General features: G+C 45.2%; 1 protein-coding gene across 9 annotated transcripts in view; it reads left to right on the top strand.

Moving 5' to 3' along the window:
* The window catches only part of SFMBT2 (Scm like with four mbt domains 2), a 71,318-nt gene extending 55,254 nt beyond the window's left edge, over positions 1-16,064 (top strand). For all 9 annotated transcript variants that reach the window (XM_081958081.1, XM_081958084.1, XM_081958078.1 and 6 more), the window contains exons 17-21: positions 1,444-1,619; positions 5,393-5,571; positions 8,894-9,121; positions 12,613-12,738; positions 14,670-16,064. In XM_081958081.1, the coding sequence (XP_081814207.1) occupies positions 1,444-1,619; positions 5,393-5,571; positions 8,894-9,121; positions 12,613-12,738; positions 14,670-14,810 (850 nt within the window). In that variant the 3' untranslated portion in view covers positions 14,811-16,064. The remainder of the gene's footprint in view (positions 1-1,443; positions 1,620-5,392; positions 5,572-8,893; positions 9,122-12,612; positions 12,739-14,669) is intronic.
* Positions 16,065-16,818: the final 754 nt, after the last annotated feature.

The following is a 16,818-nucleotide window of genomic DNA, read 5'->3' as shown; positions in this document are numbered from 1 at the left end:
TACAACTTCAGTTGCATCACATTTCATTAGGAAAGCAAAATGAATTTTACTCGGGGAATTTCTGCTCTTCCAGACGGATACAAAGCTCGGTAAACTATCACATCTTAAATTCTTCAAGCTAATAGGTTTGGATGGATTTTTTTTTTTAAACTACCTTAATGTGGCTGGTAAAATGAGAATGTTATTGGAACAACTACGCAGTGGAATACTTGCAAAGGATACCCATTTGATGGCTGTGAGCTCATGTTGGCCCTTATGGGCTGGATGCCTGCCAAAGATGCCTTATTTTTTAAAAAAAGAAAAAAACAAAGCTCTCCAGCTTCATTTTGGAGTTTGCCAAAGGGTTCCTTAGGGAATTCGGGGCACAAACTTTGCAGAAAGTGATGGAATCATACAGTAGCATGGAGATGTCCAACCTTGGCAACTTTAAGACTTGTGGACTTCAACTCCTAGAATTCCCCAACTAGCATGGCTGGCTGGGGAATTCTGGGAATTGAAGTCCACAAGTCTTAAAGTTGCCAACGTTAGACATACATCTTTTACAATCTGAGTTACACTGAAACAATTGCATTAAACTCTTACATTAAAATATATTTTGAAAATTCAAAGGGCAGACTTGATGGACAACGGCTCTTTTTTTGCCATCGGTTTTCTACGTTTCTGTGAGTTCCAAAGTCCGATATTTGAATTATGGAAAAATTGTTTATCTGATAAAGAATTAGTTTGCACCGGAAATTTCTGCAGAAAATGGTCAAAAAAGTCAAGATGGCTGCCACGGTGGACGAACTTTTGAACATACCAACCTGACCACCTTTCTGAGGTGGAAATAGATTAACCTTCCTAAATCTCGGTGTCAGGGCTGCCCTAATTAAATCATGAGCCTCGAGCCAAGCTTCAAAAGAAATCCAGTTATTTATTAGGAGCTTCATGTCCTCACGTTCCAAGTGAAGCCAACTCTGATCCCACATAATTTATGTTCCACCTCTGACCCCACGTAATTTACGTTGCAGTTCTGACCTTGTCCCCCCCCCCCAAAGGTGTGTCATCAGTCATATTCTCCACCGAAGCAATTTCGTGGGTTGTAGAGATCACTCCCCTCCGGCCACTATGGGTAACCTTGGAGACGGCCTTGAGGGAGATATGGCTGAAATGTGCTTTTGTTTTGATTGACGTTATTTGCTTTGCCTTTGTTTTTGCTTTTGCTTTGGCTTTGGCTTTGGTTTTGGTTTTGACTGACGTGCGGCTGCAGAGTTCGTTTCCCATCCCCCTGTCCTATGGCAACTCGAGAGCAGGTCAGGGATGCTTTGCGGGTTGACACTCGGTTTGTATCCCTGTGAGCTGTCTTTGTGAGGATATAACATCCAACTGAGGTAAAAAATCTTGCTCTCAAAATCTTGATTTATAGTGTAATGTTTGTCCTGTTCTTGCAACCCACCATGACAGATACCGAGGGAAAACGTACAGGGCAATGGTCAAGATAGTTCGGACGTCTGACCAAGTCTCCAATTTCTGCCGGAGGGTGTGCGCGAAACTGGAATGCTGCCCCAATTTATTCGGCCCTGTTCCAGTCGCCGAAAATTGCCCTGAAAACTGTTCCAGTCACACCAAGACAAAATACGGTAAGCGTGCCTGGCAGCTGTGCGACGAAACTTGGTTTGGTTTTAGTTTGTGTGGATTTTGTTTCTCCTGCATTGCCTGGATTATTATTGGGGTTTTTTTGTGTCTGTATGTGTGTTGTTAAATGACCCCGTAATCCCTTGGCGGGGTGGAGTCGGGGCAACTGAATGGAGCTGAGTGTTTACTGGCCGGATGCCTTTCCCTGTTGCCAATGCGGAATTTTGCAGCAGATATATTCTCATTGTGCCCAAAGAGAGAAATATCAGCCTCTACCCAGGATCGAACTCACAGCCTCCTGATTGTGAGGCGAGAGTTCCACCTCTACATTGCCTGGAGTATTATGATTGGGATAATCTAGAACGCTGCAAATAAATCAAATTTGGTCTTGGCATTCGCTGATGGAAGCCCATCGCTGACAATCTAGGATTGACTCTGAAGAACAACATTGGGGAAGCCATCAGAATTCCTTGGATTCTGGCTGAGGAAAGAAACCCAGGTAGTCCTGGACTTATGACCACAGTTGAGTCCAACATTTCTGTTGCTAAGTGAGACCGTTCTTAAATGAGTTTCCCCCCATATTAGAATCTTTCTTGCCACAATTGTTAAGTGAACCACCACAGTTGTTAATTATAAGACATTTGTTAAGTGAATCCGGCTTCCCCATTGACTTAAGAAGAGATTGGACAACCATTTGTCTGAAATGGTATAGGCCTAGGGTTTCCAGCCTGAGCAAGGGGTTGGACTAGAAGACCTCCAAGGTTCCTTCCAACTCTGTTATTCTATTCTATTCTATTCTATTTTACATTCTATTCTATTCTTTTCTACTCTACTCCATTTTCTATTCTATTCTATTCTATTCTATTCTATTCTATTCTATTCTATTGTCTCCTCTTCTCATTGTCATCCCTATCCTGTCCTCGTCCTGTCCTGTCCCTGTCCTATCTCACCCTCATTCTTATTCTTAGCGTTTCCTGCCTAAGCAGGGGGATGGACTAGAAGATCTCCAAGATCCGTTCTGTTCTGTTCCATTCTACTCTATTCATCACTCTACTCCACTCCACTCTACTCCACTCCACTCCACTCTACTCCATTCCCTACTCCACTCCACTCCACTCCACTCTACTCCATTCCATTCCCTACTCCACTCTACTCTACTCTACTCTACTCTACTCTACTCCACTCCACTCCACTCTACTCCATTCCATTCCCTACTCCACTCCACTCTATTCTACTCCACTCCACTCCACTCTACTCTACTCCATTCCATTCCCTACTCCACTCTACTCTACTCTACTCCACTCCACTCTACTCCATTCCATTCCCTACTCCACTCCACTCTACTCTACTCCACTCTACTCCATTCCATTCCCTACTTCACTCCACTCCACTCTATTCTACTCTACTCTACTCTACTCTACTCTACTCCACTCCACTCTACTCCGTTGCATTCCCTACTCCACTCCACTCTACTCTACTCCACTCCACTCTACTCCATTCCATTCCCTACTCCACTCCACTCCACTCTACTCTACTCCACTCTACTCCATTCCATTCCCTACTCCACTCCACTCCACTCTACTCTACTCCACTCTACTCCATTCCATTCCCTACTCCACTCCACTCTACTCCACTCCACTCTACTCTACTCCATTCCATTCCCTACTCCACTCTACTCTACTCCACTCCACTCTACTCCATTCCATTCCCTACTCCACTCCACTCCACTCTACTCTACTCCACTCTACTCCATTCCATTCCTACTTCACTCCACTCCACTCTATTCTACTCTACTCTACTCCACTCCACTCCACTCTACTCCATTGCATTCCCTACTCCACTCCACTCTACTCCACTCCACTCTACTCCATTCCATTCCCTACTCCACTCCACTCTACTCTACTCCACTCTACTCCATTCCATTCCCTACTCCACTCCACTCCACTCCACTCTACTCTACTCCACTCTACTCCATTCCATTCCCTACTCCACTCCACTCTACTCTACTCCACTCCACTCCATTCCATTCCCTACTCCACTCCAGTCTACTCTACTCCACTCCACTCTACTCTACTCCATTCCATTTCCTACTCCACTCCACTCTACTCTACTCCACTCCACTCCACTCTACTCCATTCCATTCCCTACTCCACTCCACTCTACTCTACTCTACTCCACTCCACTCCACTCTACTCCATTCCATTCCCTACTCTACTCTACTCCACTCTACTCCCTTCCATTCCATTCCCTACTCCACTCCACTCTACTCCATTCCATTCCATTCCATTCCATTCCCTACTCCACTCCACTCTACTCTACTCTACTCCACTCCACTCCATTCCATTCCATTCCATTCCCTACTCCACTCCACTCCACTCTACTCTACTCCACTCCACTCCACTCTACTCCATTCCATTCCCTACTCCACTCTACTCTACTCCACTCCACTCTACTCCATTCCATTCCCCACTCCACTCTACTCCACTCTACTCCATTCCATTCCCTACTCCACTCCACTCTACTCCACGCCACTCCACTCCATTCCATTCCCTACTCCACTCCACTCTACTCTACTCCACTCTACTCCATTCCATTCCCTACTCCACTCCACTCCACTCTACTCCACTCCACTCCACTCTACTCCATTGCATTCCCTACTCCACTCCACTCTACTCTACTCCACTCCACTCTACTCCATTCCATTCCCTACTCCACTCCACTCCACTCTACTCTACTCCACTCTACTCCATTCCATTCCCTACTCCACTCCACTCCACTCTACTCTACTCCACTCTACTCCATTCCATTCCCTACTCCACTCCACTCTACTGTATTCCACTCCACTCCATTCCATTCCATTCCCTACTCCACTCCAGTCTACTCTACTCCACTCCACTCTACTCTACTCCATTCCATTCCCTACTCCACTCTACTCTACTCTACTCCACTCCACTCCACTCTACTCCATTCCATTCCCTACTCCACTCCACTCTACTCTACTCCACTCTACTCCATTCCATTCCCTACTCCACTCCACTCCACTCCACTCTACTCCATTCCATTCCATTCCCTACTCCACTCCAATCTACTCTACTCCACTCCACTCCATTCCATTCCCTACTCCACTCCACTCCACTCTACTCTACTCCACTCCACTCTACTCCATTCCATTCCCTACTCCACTCTACTCTACTCCACTCCACTCTACTCCATTCCATTCCCTACTCCACTCCACTCTACTCCATTCCATTCCCTACTCCACTCCACTCTACTCTACTCTACTCCACGCCACTCCATTCCATTCCATTCCCTACTCCACTCCACTCTACTCGACTCCACTCCACTCTACTCCATTCCATTCCCTACTCCACTCCACTCTACTCAACTCTACTCCACTCTACTTCATTCCATTCCATTCCCTACTCCACTCCACTCTACTCCACTCTACTCTACTCTACTCCATTCCATTCTATTCCATTCCCTACTCCACTCCACTCCACTCTACTCTACTCCACTCCACTTCACTCTCTATCCTATCCTATCAGTTTGTCAGATGGTCGCAAAAAGGGATCACATAACCCCGAGACACTGCAACCATCATAAGTATGATCCCCTGACTATGGGGGTGCTACAATAGTGTAAGTGTGAAAACGGTTATGAGTCACTTCTTTCAGGGCTGTTGTAACTTCAAACGGTCACTAAACCAATGGTTGTGAGTCGAGGACTGCCTATAGAATTTGATGGTTTGATTTTTCTAAACCGGATTGTCCCTCTCCAGCATACTATTATGGGAAACGGAGGAAAGTCATTAAGTCTTCTCCCAGTGAAGAAAACCCTTACAGCCCAGAGAGCAGACACAAGAAGTGGTCTGATTACAGTACGATGCGGAAAACAGGTTTAACAGCGAAGAAAAGGGGTCCCTCCTCCGCGGATCTGTATGGAGCAGGATCGTCAGAGGTGAGATTTGGCTTCCCTTGTGAAAAATTCTCTGCACGCCAGGCGGAATAGGTCAGGAAGCTAACAGAACAGAATAACAGGAAGGGACCTTGGAGGTCTTCTAGTCCAACCCCCTGCGCAGGCAGGAAACCCTGTACCCTTCCAGACAAACGGTTGTCCGTTCTCTTCTTAAAGACTTCCAGTGTTGGGGCAATCGCAACTTCTGGAGGCAACTTCTGTTCCACTGATTCATTGTTCTCACTGTCAGGAAGTTTCTCTTCAGTTCTAAGTTGCTTCTCTCCTTGATTAGTTTCTACCCATTGCTTCTTGTTCTGCCCTCAGCTGCTTTGGAGAATAGTTTGACTCCCTCTTCTTTGTGGCGACACCTGAGATATTGGAACAATGCTATCGTGTCTCCCCTAGACCTTCTTTCTCTTAAGCTAAACATACCCAGTTCCTGCAACCGTTCTTCATATGTTTTAGTCTCCAGTCCCCTAATCCTCTTTGTTGCTCTTCTCTGCACTCTTTCTAGTCTCAGCATCTTTTCTATACTAGATTAATGTGAAAGGAATCAACTACAATGCTGTCCAGAGCTGTGTTTTGCAAACTAGACAACTTTAAGACGTGTGGACTTCAACTCCCAGAATTCCCTAGCCAACCTGGCAGGGAAATTCTGGGAGTTGAAGTCCACACGTCTTAAATAGAATAGAATAGAATTCTTTATCGGCCAAGTGTGATTGGACACACAAGGAATTTGTCTTTGGTGCAGATGCTCTCAGTGTACACAAAGAAAAATAAAATAGAATACATTCATCAAGAACCATAAGATACAATACTTAGTGATAGTCATAGGTTACTACCGTGTTTCCCCAAAAATAAGACAGGGTTTTATTTTCTTTGGACACTCCCCCCTGAAATAAGCTTTTGGCCTTATTCTCGGGGAGGTCTTATTATTTTTGAGCTGCAGGAGGCGGCGAGCGTGGTCACCTTATGGCTGCTGCTGTGTTGCAATATTTTCGGGGAGGTCTTATTTTTGGGGGGAGGTCTTATTTTAGCACATGCGCTCAAAAGCCCTATTGAGCTTATTATCCAAGGAGGTCTTATTTTCAGGATAATAAGCCATCAAATTATACTAGGAAACAAATACAAATATAAATTTTAAAGATACAAGGAAGCAACTTGGTTATAGTCATAAGTGGGAAGAGGTAAGTATTAAGAAGGAAGAGAAGAATAATAGTAATACAGTCTTAGTAGGTAACATGGCGGTGTTGTGGGAATAAGTTGTTTAGCAGAGTGATGGCGTTCGGGGGAAAACTGTCCTTGTGTCTAGTTGTCTTGGTGTGTGGTGCTCTATACAACGTTTTGAGGGTAGGAGTTGGAACAATTTGTGTCCAGGATGTGAGGACTCTGTAGATATTTTCCCAGCCCTCTTTCTGACTCATGCAGTGTGCAGGTCCTCAATGGAAGGCAGGTTGGTAGCCATTGTTTTTCCTGCAGTTCTGATTCTCCTCTGAAGTCCGTGTCTGTCTTGTTGGGTTGCAGAGCCAAAACAGAGAGTTATGGAGGTTAGCAGATGACAGACTCAATCATTCCTCCGTAGAACAGAATGTGGCCAAGTTTGGAAAGCACTGATCATAACGGAAGGTTGTTTCTCTCCCTTGGCTCCTATTTCATGGAATAACCTGTCTTCAATGTTTAGCGACGTTTCTATCTGTTTGATTTAACGGAAATTAGTGCAAAACGGTTCTCTCCCAAGAAACACTTGGTTATGCCCTCTGGGTTTTTATCGGATAATTAGTTTCATCAGATTACCTTCCATCTTCCTTATTAACAGCTATTCAATTATTAATTATCACGTTGTAGATAGGAAAGAAGCTGATTAGTGTGCTGATTTCTCTTAATGTGGTTTTCTGCTGGGAGTCCTTTGTTTAATTTGGGAGTGAGAATTGCGGAGATCAGGAAAGCCAGCCAGTTCAAATGAATATAAGAATTTATTGCAAAAAATTCTTAAGCTTAAGCTTGCAGTAAATATAAGAATTTATTGCAAGCTTAAGCTCTCTACAAGAATCTGAACTACTAATCTTCTTGGTTGTTTAATGACCCCGTAATCCCTTCAGTTGGGGCAACTGAATGAAGCTGAGTGTTTACTGGCCGGATGCCCTTCCTGTTGCCAATGCGGAGTTTGCAGCAGATATATTCTCATTCTGCCCAGAGAGAGAAATATCTGCTGCTACCTAGGATCAAACTCATGGCCTTCTGATTGTGAGGCGAGAGCTCCACCTCTAGGCCACCGCACCACTCGAGAATCTGAACTACTCATGATCAAAGGAAATTGGCAGTAGATAAGAGTCACGGGACACAGTAGCTCAGAGGGACGCGGTGACTCAGACGCTGAGCTTGTTGATCAGAAAGGTAGGCAGTTCAGCAGTTCGAATCCCTAGTAACAGAGTGAGCTCCCATTACTTGTCCTAGCTTCTGCCAACCTAGCAGTTCGAAAGCACATAAAAAATGCAAGGAGAAAAATAGGGACCACCTTTGGTAGGAAGGTAACAGCTCTCTGTGCGCCTTTGGCGTTTAGTTATGCCGGCTACATGACCATGGAGATGTCTTCGGACAGCGCTGGCTCTTCGGCTTTGAAACGGAGATGAGCACCACCCCCTAGAGTCGGAAACGACTAGTACATATGTGCGAGGGGAACCTTTACCTTTAAGAGTCACAAGAATTCAAGGTGGGCTGGATTTAGCTCTCTTGTGGGCACATAGAGACTAAAGACTGATAATGCATTTGACCCCTCCCTCAGGCTCAGTATGGTCATCTCCTACAGGGGGCATTCAAACCACAATCCATCGATTCAGATGTGGAGACTCTAGAAAGAGTGCAGAGAAGAGCAACAAAGATGATTAGGGGACTGGAGGCTAAAACATATGAGGAACAGTTGCAGGAACTAGGTATGTCTAGTTTAATGAAAAGAGGGACTAAGGGAGACATGATAGCAGTCTTCCAATATCTCAGAGGTTTCCACAAAGAAAAGGGAATCCAACTATTCTCCAAAGCACCTGAGAGTAGAACAAGAAGCAATAGGTGGAAACTAATCAAGGAGAGAAGCAACTTAGAACTGAGGAGAAACTTCCTGACAGTTAGAACAATTAATCAGTGGAACAACTTCCCTCCAGAAGTTGTGAATGCTCTAACACTGGAAGTCTTTAAGAAGATGTTGGATAGCCATTTGTCTGAAACGGTATAGGGTTTCCTGCCTAGGCAGGGGGTTGGACTAGAAGACCTCCAAGGTCCCTTCCAACTCTGCTATTGTATTGTATTGTAATTCAATTCAATTCTGGGGCAGGAGAGTGACGAGGAAGAAGCAGACACCCCATGGAGCGAGGAAACCAACCCAGAATTGCAGGATGATCTAACGGACATCTCTTCAGAGGACATCCCTCTGGCCATACCAATGACCACAATGCAGTTACGCAGCAGCAGAGGCTCCATCCATGTGGCTCGGCCTGGAAGAGACAGGCAACCCCAGAAGGCGCTTTCCTTCCTGCGTGCCAAAAGTGAGCGAACCAGGCAGGTAAGTGGCTGGTTAGCCATACCTTGCTTTTTGATGGGTCTTCAACATTTGAACAGCTCCAAAACAAACCCTTGGAAATTATTGGTTTTCTGTCTTGTAGGCCTTGGTCCTTTGCATTCTGGGGATTTTTTAGGGGGAAGCGAACTTGGTTGGGCTTGAAGGCCACATCCATCTTTACGTGTTCTATCTATCCAAGGCCAGTTTCCATGAGGGAGCAACCAACTTATGCTTATTTAGGAAAGGACCTAAGCAAGGCTGGTTGGAGAATTCTGGGAATTGAAGTCCAGACATCTTCAGGTTGCCAAGGTTGAGAAACACTGTTCTCCTGTGCGCTGCTTGGGGAATCCAAGCATGGGTTAACTTTGTCCATTAGCCTAGAGACTGAGTTATGTAAATTGATGTCCACGTCTCCTCTGACTGGACTAGTTCAGTTTTTTAACTCAGTCCAGCCTAAAGGGACGCAAAAACCTTTCTCTCTAGGTCAGCGATGGCGAACCTTTTTTGGCTCGCGTGCCACAAGTGGGGGGAGCGCAGGGGGGTCGTGTGCGGGCGTACCGCACCCATAATGCAATGCGTGACCCGCCCAGTGCACATGCGCGCACAAAAGGCGCGAACCCCCCATTTTTACATGCTTTTTTCGACCTCCCCAGGCTCCAGAGGCTTTATAGGAGCCTGAGGAGGGTGAAAACAGCCTCCCCCCCCCCAGAGGCCCTCCGAAGGCTTCAGGGACCGTCCGGAGGCTTCCCTGAAGCCTTCGGAACGCTTAAAACGACCCTCCGTGCAAACCGGGAGTGACTTCTGGTTTGCTCGGAGAGTCGTTTTAAGCACTCCGAAGGCTTCAGGGACCATCCGGAGGCTTCCCTGAAGACTTCAGAGCGCTTAAAACAACTCTCCGAGCAAACCGGAAGTCACTTCCGGTTTGCTCGGAGGGTCATTTTAAGCGTTCAGAAGGCTTCAGGGAAGCCTCCGGATGGTCCCTGAAGCCTTCGGAGGGCCTCTGGGGGGGGGGGAGGCTCTTTTCGCCCTCCCCAGTCTCCTATAAAGCCTCTGGAGCCTGGGGAGGACAAAAAATGGCTTTTAAAAATGGTGAACTCAGCTGGCCAGTGCGCGCATGCACGCTGGCCAGCTGACAGGGCAGCGCCTCGTTCCCGCCCCTTAAGTTTATTGCTTTGGCATGTCCCATGCTTGGATTCCCCAAGCAGCACACAGGAGAATGACCATTGACTTACCTGAATGGTCCTTCTATGTGCGCTGCGAGGGGAATCCAATCCTGTCCTCAGCTTCGGCTGTTCTGGGCCTTGGACTTACCCTTCTCCGATTACTTGCCTGACTTAGCCTTTGACTTCTCTACCAATTTTTGCATCTCTCAAATCGGCTGAACCTTCGTGCAAAACTGAACTAGTCCAGTCAGAGGAGGCGTGGCCATCAATTTACATAAGTCAGTCTCTAGGCTAATGGACAAAGTTAACCCATGCTTGGATTCCCCTCACAGCGCACATAGAAGGACCGTTCAGGTAAGTCAACGGTCATTCTTTTGGGGTAGTTGTTATTAGTTGCAAAGTTTTGTCCGACCCATCACAATCCCTTGGACAACGTTCCTCCAGGCCTTCCTGCCCTCTACCATCCTCTGGAGTCCATTTAAGCTCACGTCGACTGCTTCAGTGACTCCATCCAGCCACCTCATTCTCTGTCGTCCCCTTCTTCTTCTTTTGCCCTCCATCCTTCCCAGCATGAGGCTCTTCTCCAGGGAGTTCTTCTTTCTCATTCGGTGGCCATAGTCTTTGAGTTTCCTCTTCAGGATCTGGCCTTCTAAAGAGCAGTGAGGGTTGATCTCCTCTAGGACTGACCGGTTGGATCGCCTTGCAGTCCAAGGGACTCGCACCGTAGTTCAAAGGCCTCCATTCTTTGGTGCTCAGCCTTCCTTGCGGACCAACTTTCACAGCCATCCACTGCAACTGGGAAAACCTTAGCCTTGACTGTTGTGGCCCAGCAGGAGCCGTTGGAGCTGCCACCAGACTCCGACAGCGAGGGTCCCTATGAGTCGGCTCTGGAGAATGAGGAGGACCCTGGGCAGGGTTCTGACTCTGAGCAGGGATCGAAGAGTCTGGTCGGCCACCAGGAGGCGCCTGAGGCATGGAGCAGCAGTGAGAGCCAAAGGAGGGGGGCTCCTGATGCCATGCCTTGGAGCAGTGGGGAGGAGTCACGGGACAGTGACTCAGACATCAGCAGGGAGTTCTTAGATGCTCGTTACCGCCACGCCCACAGACGCAAGGAGCAAGGGCGCAGTTACTGGCGGTAAGGGCTCTCAGCTGCTGATAAGTAGACTCCTCTTCAGTCTATAAAAGGACTGATTGTGCATACGCCCTTTGCAGAAGTCAACAAAGGAACTATTCGGAAAGTTCTGTCTTGGAAGCTTAGCATGCTGGACAGCTGCTATCGTGTCTCTGTGCCGGAGGGTTCTGAGAGTCTTGTCGTGGTGGATTGCTGCCAAGGATCTGTCTGTCTGTCTGTGCAATAAATCCTGTTGAAGTAGTTTTGGTCCGGAGTGTGTTCTTTGTTGGCGAGGGAAGAAGGGGGGTCAGAACACTTGACTATACACACTTTTCTTGGCAGGGTGATATCTCTGCTTTTTAGGATGCTGTCTAGATTTGCCATAACTTTCCTCCCCAGGAGCAAGTGTCTTTTAATTTCTTGGCTGCAGTCCCCATCTACGGTGATCTTGGAGCCCCAATCTTGTGGGCAGTATTGAACTTAAAAGAAATACAAGCAAAAATGGGTACAAAACATAAAAGAAAGGAAGGAACAGAGTACAAATAAATGTAAACAGGGAAAGATTCTAAGCCATCCTAAAGAAATACTATTTCCAATACTGCAGGAAGTCCTTGAGTTACGATCACAGTTGAGTCCAAAATTTCTGTCGCTAAGCGAGATAGTTGTTGAGTCAATTTTTCCCCATTTAATGACCTTACCTGTCACAGTTGTTAAGGGAATCGCTGCCTTACAACTGCAATTGAGCCCAACACTTCTGTTGCTAAGTGAAACATTTGTGAAGTGAGTTTTGCCCCCATTTTCTCACCTTTCTTGCCACCGTTGTTAAGTGAATCTCTGCAATTGTTCAGTTAGTAACACAGTTGTTAAGTGAATCTGGTTTCCCCGTGGACTTGGCTTGTCAGAAGGTCGCAAAAGGGGATCGCATGACCCCCTGGACATTGCAACTGTCATAAATCGGTTGCCCAGCTTATGAATTTCGATCATGTGACCATGGGGATGCAGTAACGGTCGTTAATAGTGAAAAATGGCCGTAAGTCAATTTTTCCAGTGTCGGCGTAACTTCAAGTGGTTTCTAAACAGACTTGTAAAGGACTAACCGTATATTAATTACTTCAGATATATTATAAAACATATCAGAGGACTTCCTAACTAGGAAAGGAGCCAGACTCGATCGCTCAGCACAGTCCTCATTTTGTGATCCCAATTTTGCTTCGTTGCAGATCAAACAGGCTGTGGAAGAGAAGCTGATCCTAGAGAGCAACCCCTTGGAATGGACAGTGACCGATGTGGTGCAATTCCTCCGGCTGACCGACTGCGCTCCCCTGGCCAAAATCTTTCAGGAACAGGTCCTTCCTTCCTTAATTCCTTCCTCCCTTCCTCCCTTCCTCCCTCCCTCCCTATTTCTTTCTTCCTTCCTTCCTTTTTGTCTTTCTTTCTACCTTCATTCCTTTCTTTCCTTTTTTCTTTATTTTTCCCTTCCTTCCCCTTTTCTTTCCTTCTCTTTTTCTTTCTTTCTTTCTTCCTCCCTCCCTCTTTCTTTCTTTCTTTCTTTTCCCATTTCTTTCTATTTCTTTCTTTTTCCCATCCTTCCCCTTTCTTTCTTTCTTTTTCTTTCTTTCCTTCTGTCTGTCTTTTTCCCTTCCTTCCTCCCTCTTTCCTTCTTTCTTCCTTCCTCTCTCCCTCCCTCTTTCTTTCTTTTTTCTTTTCCCATTTCTTTCTTTCTTTCTTTCTTTTTCCCTTCCTTCTTCCCTGTTCCCTCTTTCCTTCTTCCTTCCTCCCTCCCTCTTTCTTTCTTTCTTTCTTTTCCCATTTCTTTTTTTCTTTCTTTTCCCCATCCATCTTTCTTTCTTTCTTTCTTTCTTTCTTTCTTTCTTTCTTTCTTTCTTTCTTTCTTTCTTTCTTTCTTTCTTTCTTTCTGGCTTTTTCCCTTCCTTCCTCCCCTTTCCCTCTTTCCTTCTTTCTTCCTTCCTTCCTTCCTTCCTTCCTTCCTTCCTTCCTTTCTTTCTTTCTTTCTTTCTTTCTTTCTTTCTTTCTTTCTTTCTACTGTAGCACTTCCTGTTACAGAATCAGAGTTGCATTAGCCTAAGACATAGACTGATAGGGTGGGAGGGACTTTAGAGGTCTTTTATAGATCAATAGCAGATCAGTAGGTACCACCTTCCATGGGAAGGTAACAGCTCTCCATGATGTCATGTTGGCCATATGACCATGGAAATATCTTTGGACAGCGCTGGCTCAATGACTGTGAAACAGAGATGCCCACCACCCACTATAGTTGGCAACAACAAGCAAAGTAAAACCGAGAGGGAATTTTTTAACCTTTTTGTAACCTTTGTCTTCCCATTAATTTCCTTGTGTTTGGGCCAAATCCTATGTTCAATTAACAGTCGCCCAGGGGTGTTTCATCCCTGGATCAATTTGTATAAAAGCCCCACAATCCAGTGTTTTGAAACTTCAACCGAGGGGGCGCAGTGATTAGAATGCAGTAGTGCAGGATGCAGTTTGGCAGTTTGAATACCCCCAGGCTCAAGGTTGACTCAGCCTTCCATCCTTCCGAGGTGGGTAAAATGAGGACCCAGATTGTTGGGGGGCAAGAGGCTGACTCTGTAAATCGCTTAGTGTTCTGGCCCGTCAGTAGATTCGGACATTGAGGAGGTTGGGGGGGGGGTCATGGGCCAGTCTTGGAGTCTGGGGAAGGCTCGGACGAGGGCTCTGTGTCAGAGGCAGAGCGGTGGCCAGTGCCGTATGACAGTTACCAGCTACCTTGAGAGTCAGACATCAGTGAGGCAGACGAACAGCTAAAGCCTGTTCCCAGTGTGTGCGTGCGCAGAGTTGCCGGATGAAGGGAACAGGTAAAAAAGCGGGTCAACTTGGGAGTAAGAGGTGGACGATGAATGGCCCTTCCCAGAGGAAATAAAAGAGGAGCGAAAGGGGAGTGGAGTTTGCAGGAGACAATTAGTTCGCTTCATTGGTTCGTGACTCTCCGAGGCTCCTTGCCAAGTTTTGCAGATATCACCCTGTCAGCTCTCCAAGCCAGAGAAGGTCTGTGACTGTAAATCCTCCCTTGAAAGACTTTGCTGGATGTGAATGAGCAGAATTCACAGTCAATTAATAAAAGGGTTTTTTTGTCAGGACAAGGAGTTTGCTTCCTGCTCTTGGGAAGCCTCGGTCAGAACACTTAGGGAGGGCTGTAAATGGTTATGAAGCAGTATATAAGTCTAAGTGCTATTGCTATTAACTAAATATATATATTTACCCCTATTCCTCCCTTTTGCAGGATATTGATGGACAAGCCCTTCTCCTGCTGACCCTCCCCACAGTCCAGGAGTGCATGGAATTGAAGCTAGGCCCGGCCATCAAACTCTGCCACCAGATTGAACGGGTGAAGCTGGCTTTTTATGCACAGTATGCCAACTGACAAGTACCCTCTGCAGATTATCTGTCTCTGCTTTCTTACTTTTTTAATTCTACAATTCCCTTTTTTTCTCAACACTTGGTATTTGGAAACATGGAGCTTCTATGTATGCACAGAAGTGCTCACAAAATGAACCAAATGAAGATCTTGAGCTAAAGGCAAAATATTTTAAGGTGCTGGGCACCCTTGTATGATCAAGAAGTGATTCAGGCACACAACCGGCTCGTAATAAAAGAAAAGTTTGAAATTCACCAAAGCTTGCAAGATTAACTCGTGCCCGAGGTCATCAGTCATCCTGGCCCCCAAAAAACCAACATTGGCATTTTCACTCAACATATCCTGAAATAATTGACTTCTTCAACCAAATCTTCATCAGACATCATTGAAATCCTGCAAGGTTTCGCCATGTTGAAGTTTCTGCCTTTAACAAATTGAAGAGGGCCCCATGAAGAAGTAACAGAATAATAAGAGTTAGAGGTCTTCTAGTCCAACCCCCTGCTCACGCAGGAGACAAATGGTTCTTTTTTTGAAAGCCTCCAGAAACGGAGCCCCCACAACTTTTGAAAGCAATCAGGCCAGAGTTTTAGGATACTTTAAAAATTAAATTGAGGGGGAAATTAAGGACTCAAATGCAGTTCGTGTGTCTAGGTTTTTGATAGGGATGTTAACTTTATACAGAGAGGAAAGCAAGTTGCAAGAAAAGAAACATTGCCCTATTTGAGGATAGAAGGATGTGAACTTCAACTCCCAGAATTCTCAGCAGTGGCTACCTTGCCTGGAGATCTAATGGGATTTAAAACTTCACATGGAATAGTTGAAGGGATGCAGTGGCCTATTAAATGTAATGCAAAGATGCATTGTTTTTGTTCTCTCTGTCTAGAATTGCACTTTTACTCTGCTTGTGGATCTTTGTTTAAAACATCTTTGAGAAACCCACGAAGCATGTTTGCTGACATGGCATGGAAGGACAGACTGGTTTAGGACCGTTTTCTTAAAAAAAGCAACAGAAAAGCAAGTTGTTCATTTTACCACGTAACAACCAAAACGTGCTGTTAAAAACTGCTTTTTTAAAAAAAATTCTTTGTACAGGACTCTATATCTGTAAATAGAGAGACACAAATCCATCCAATAGGATTTTATGTAAATAGAGGGGAAGGTCTATATACTCAGAGTTATATTTTAATTTTTATTCAGACCAAATTTTTACTTGGAAGAGAGAGGCAGAAGCTGAGTTGTTAATAAAGTCCTTCAAAAGCATCTGTGCTCCTTGTTTTCTTTCTTCTTTGTCCATCGTCTTCTTCCCTTCATTGCAATATATATGTATGTATGTATGTATGTATGTATGTATGTATGTATGTATGTATGTTACAACCCCTGGTATGCCCAAATATTCGATTCCCAGTAAGGGTATGGCTAGCTGATGAGACCTAAATAGGTTGAAATAGATCTATACTAGTCTCCCTTTATTTATCAGCACAAATACAACATATGTATGTATGTATGTGTTAGGAACTGGTGCGATTAAGCACTAGCAATGAACCCCAGGTCGAGGTTATAACAGAGCAACCCTGTAAAGTATACGCAGCGTGCGATAGATAAAGCAACCACACTGAATAATGGATAGTAAAGTAACAAAATAAATCTTTACTTTTTGAAGAATATAGCAAAATCCATAAACACAGCCAAAAAGTCATACACAGAAAAAGCAGTCCAATACTACCAAGATAACTTGGATACAAGTAGCAAATAACTTACACACAGTAAGTAGTAGCAACAGTAGTAACAGTTAGGCAGCAGTTATCATACAGCAATCAAGAGAGAGAGAGCAAGCAACATCAGCTGCAATTTAAAGGCTGTAATCTACTAATTAGCAGAGCTCCTCTCTTAAAGATACATAACATGCCTTGTGCAATATATTGTCTACCCAACTTGTTGGTTACACCCTAACAGTATGTATATATGTATGTATGCATGTATGTATGTATGTATGTATGTATATATATATTAAGTC

This window comes from Natrix helvetica, assembly GCF_964273705.1.
Source record: "Natrix helvetica genome assembly, chromosome: 6".
NCBI lineage: Eukaryota > Metazoa > Chordata > Lepidosauria > Squamata > Natricidae > Natrix > Natrix helvetica.
This window is presented reverse-complemented; position numbering and strand designations above follow the sequence as displayed.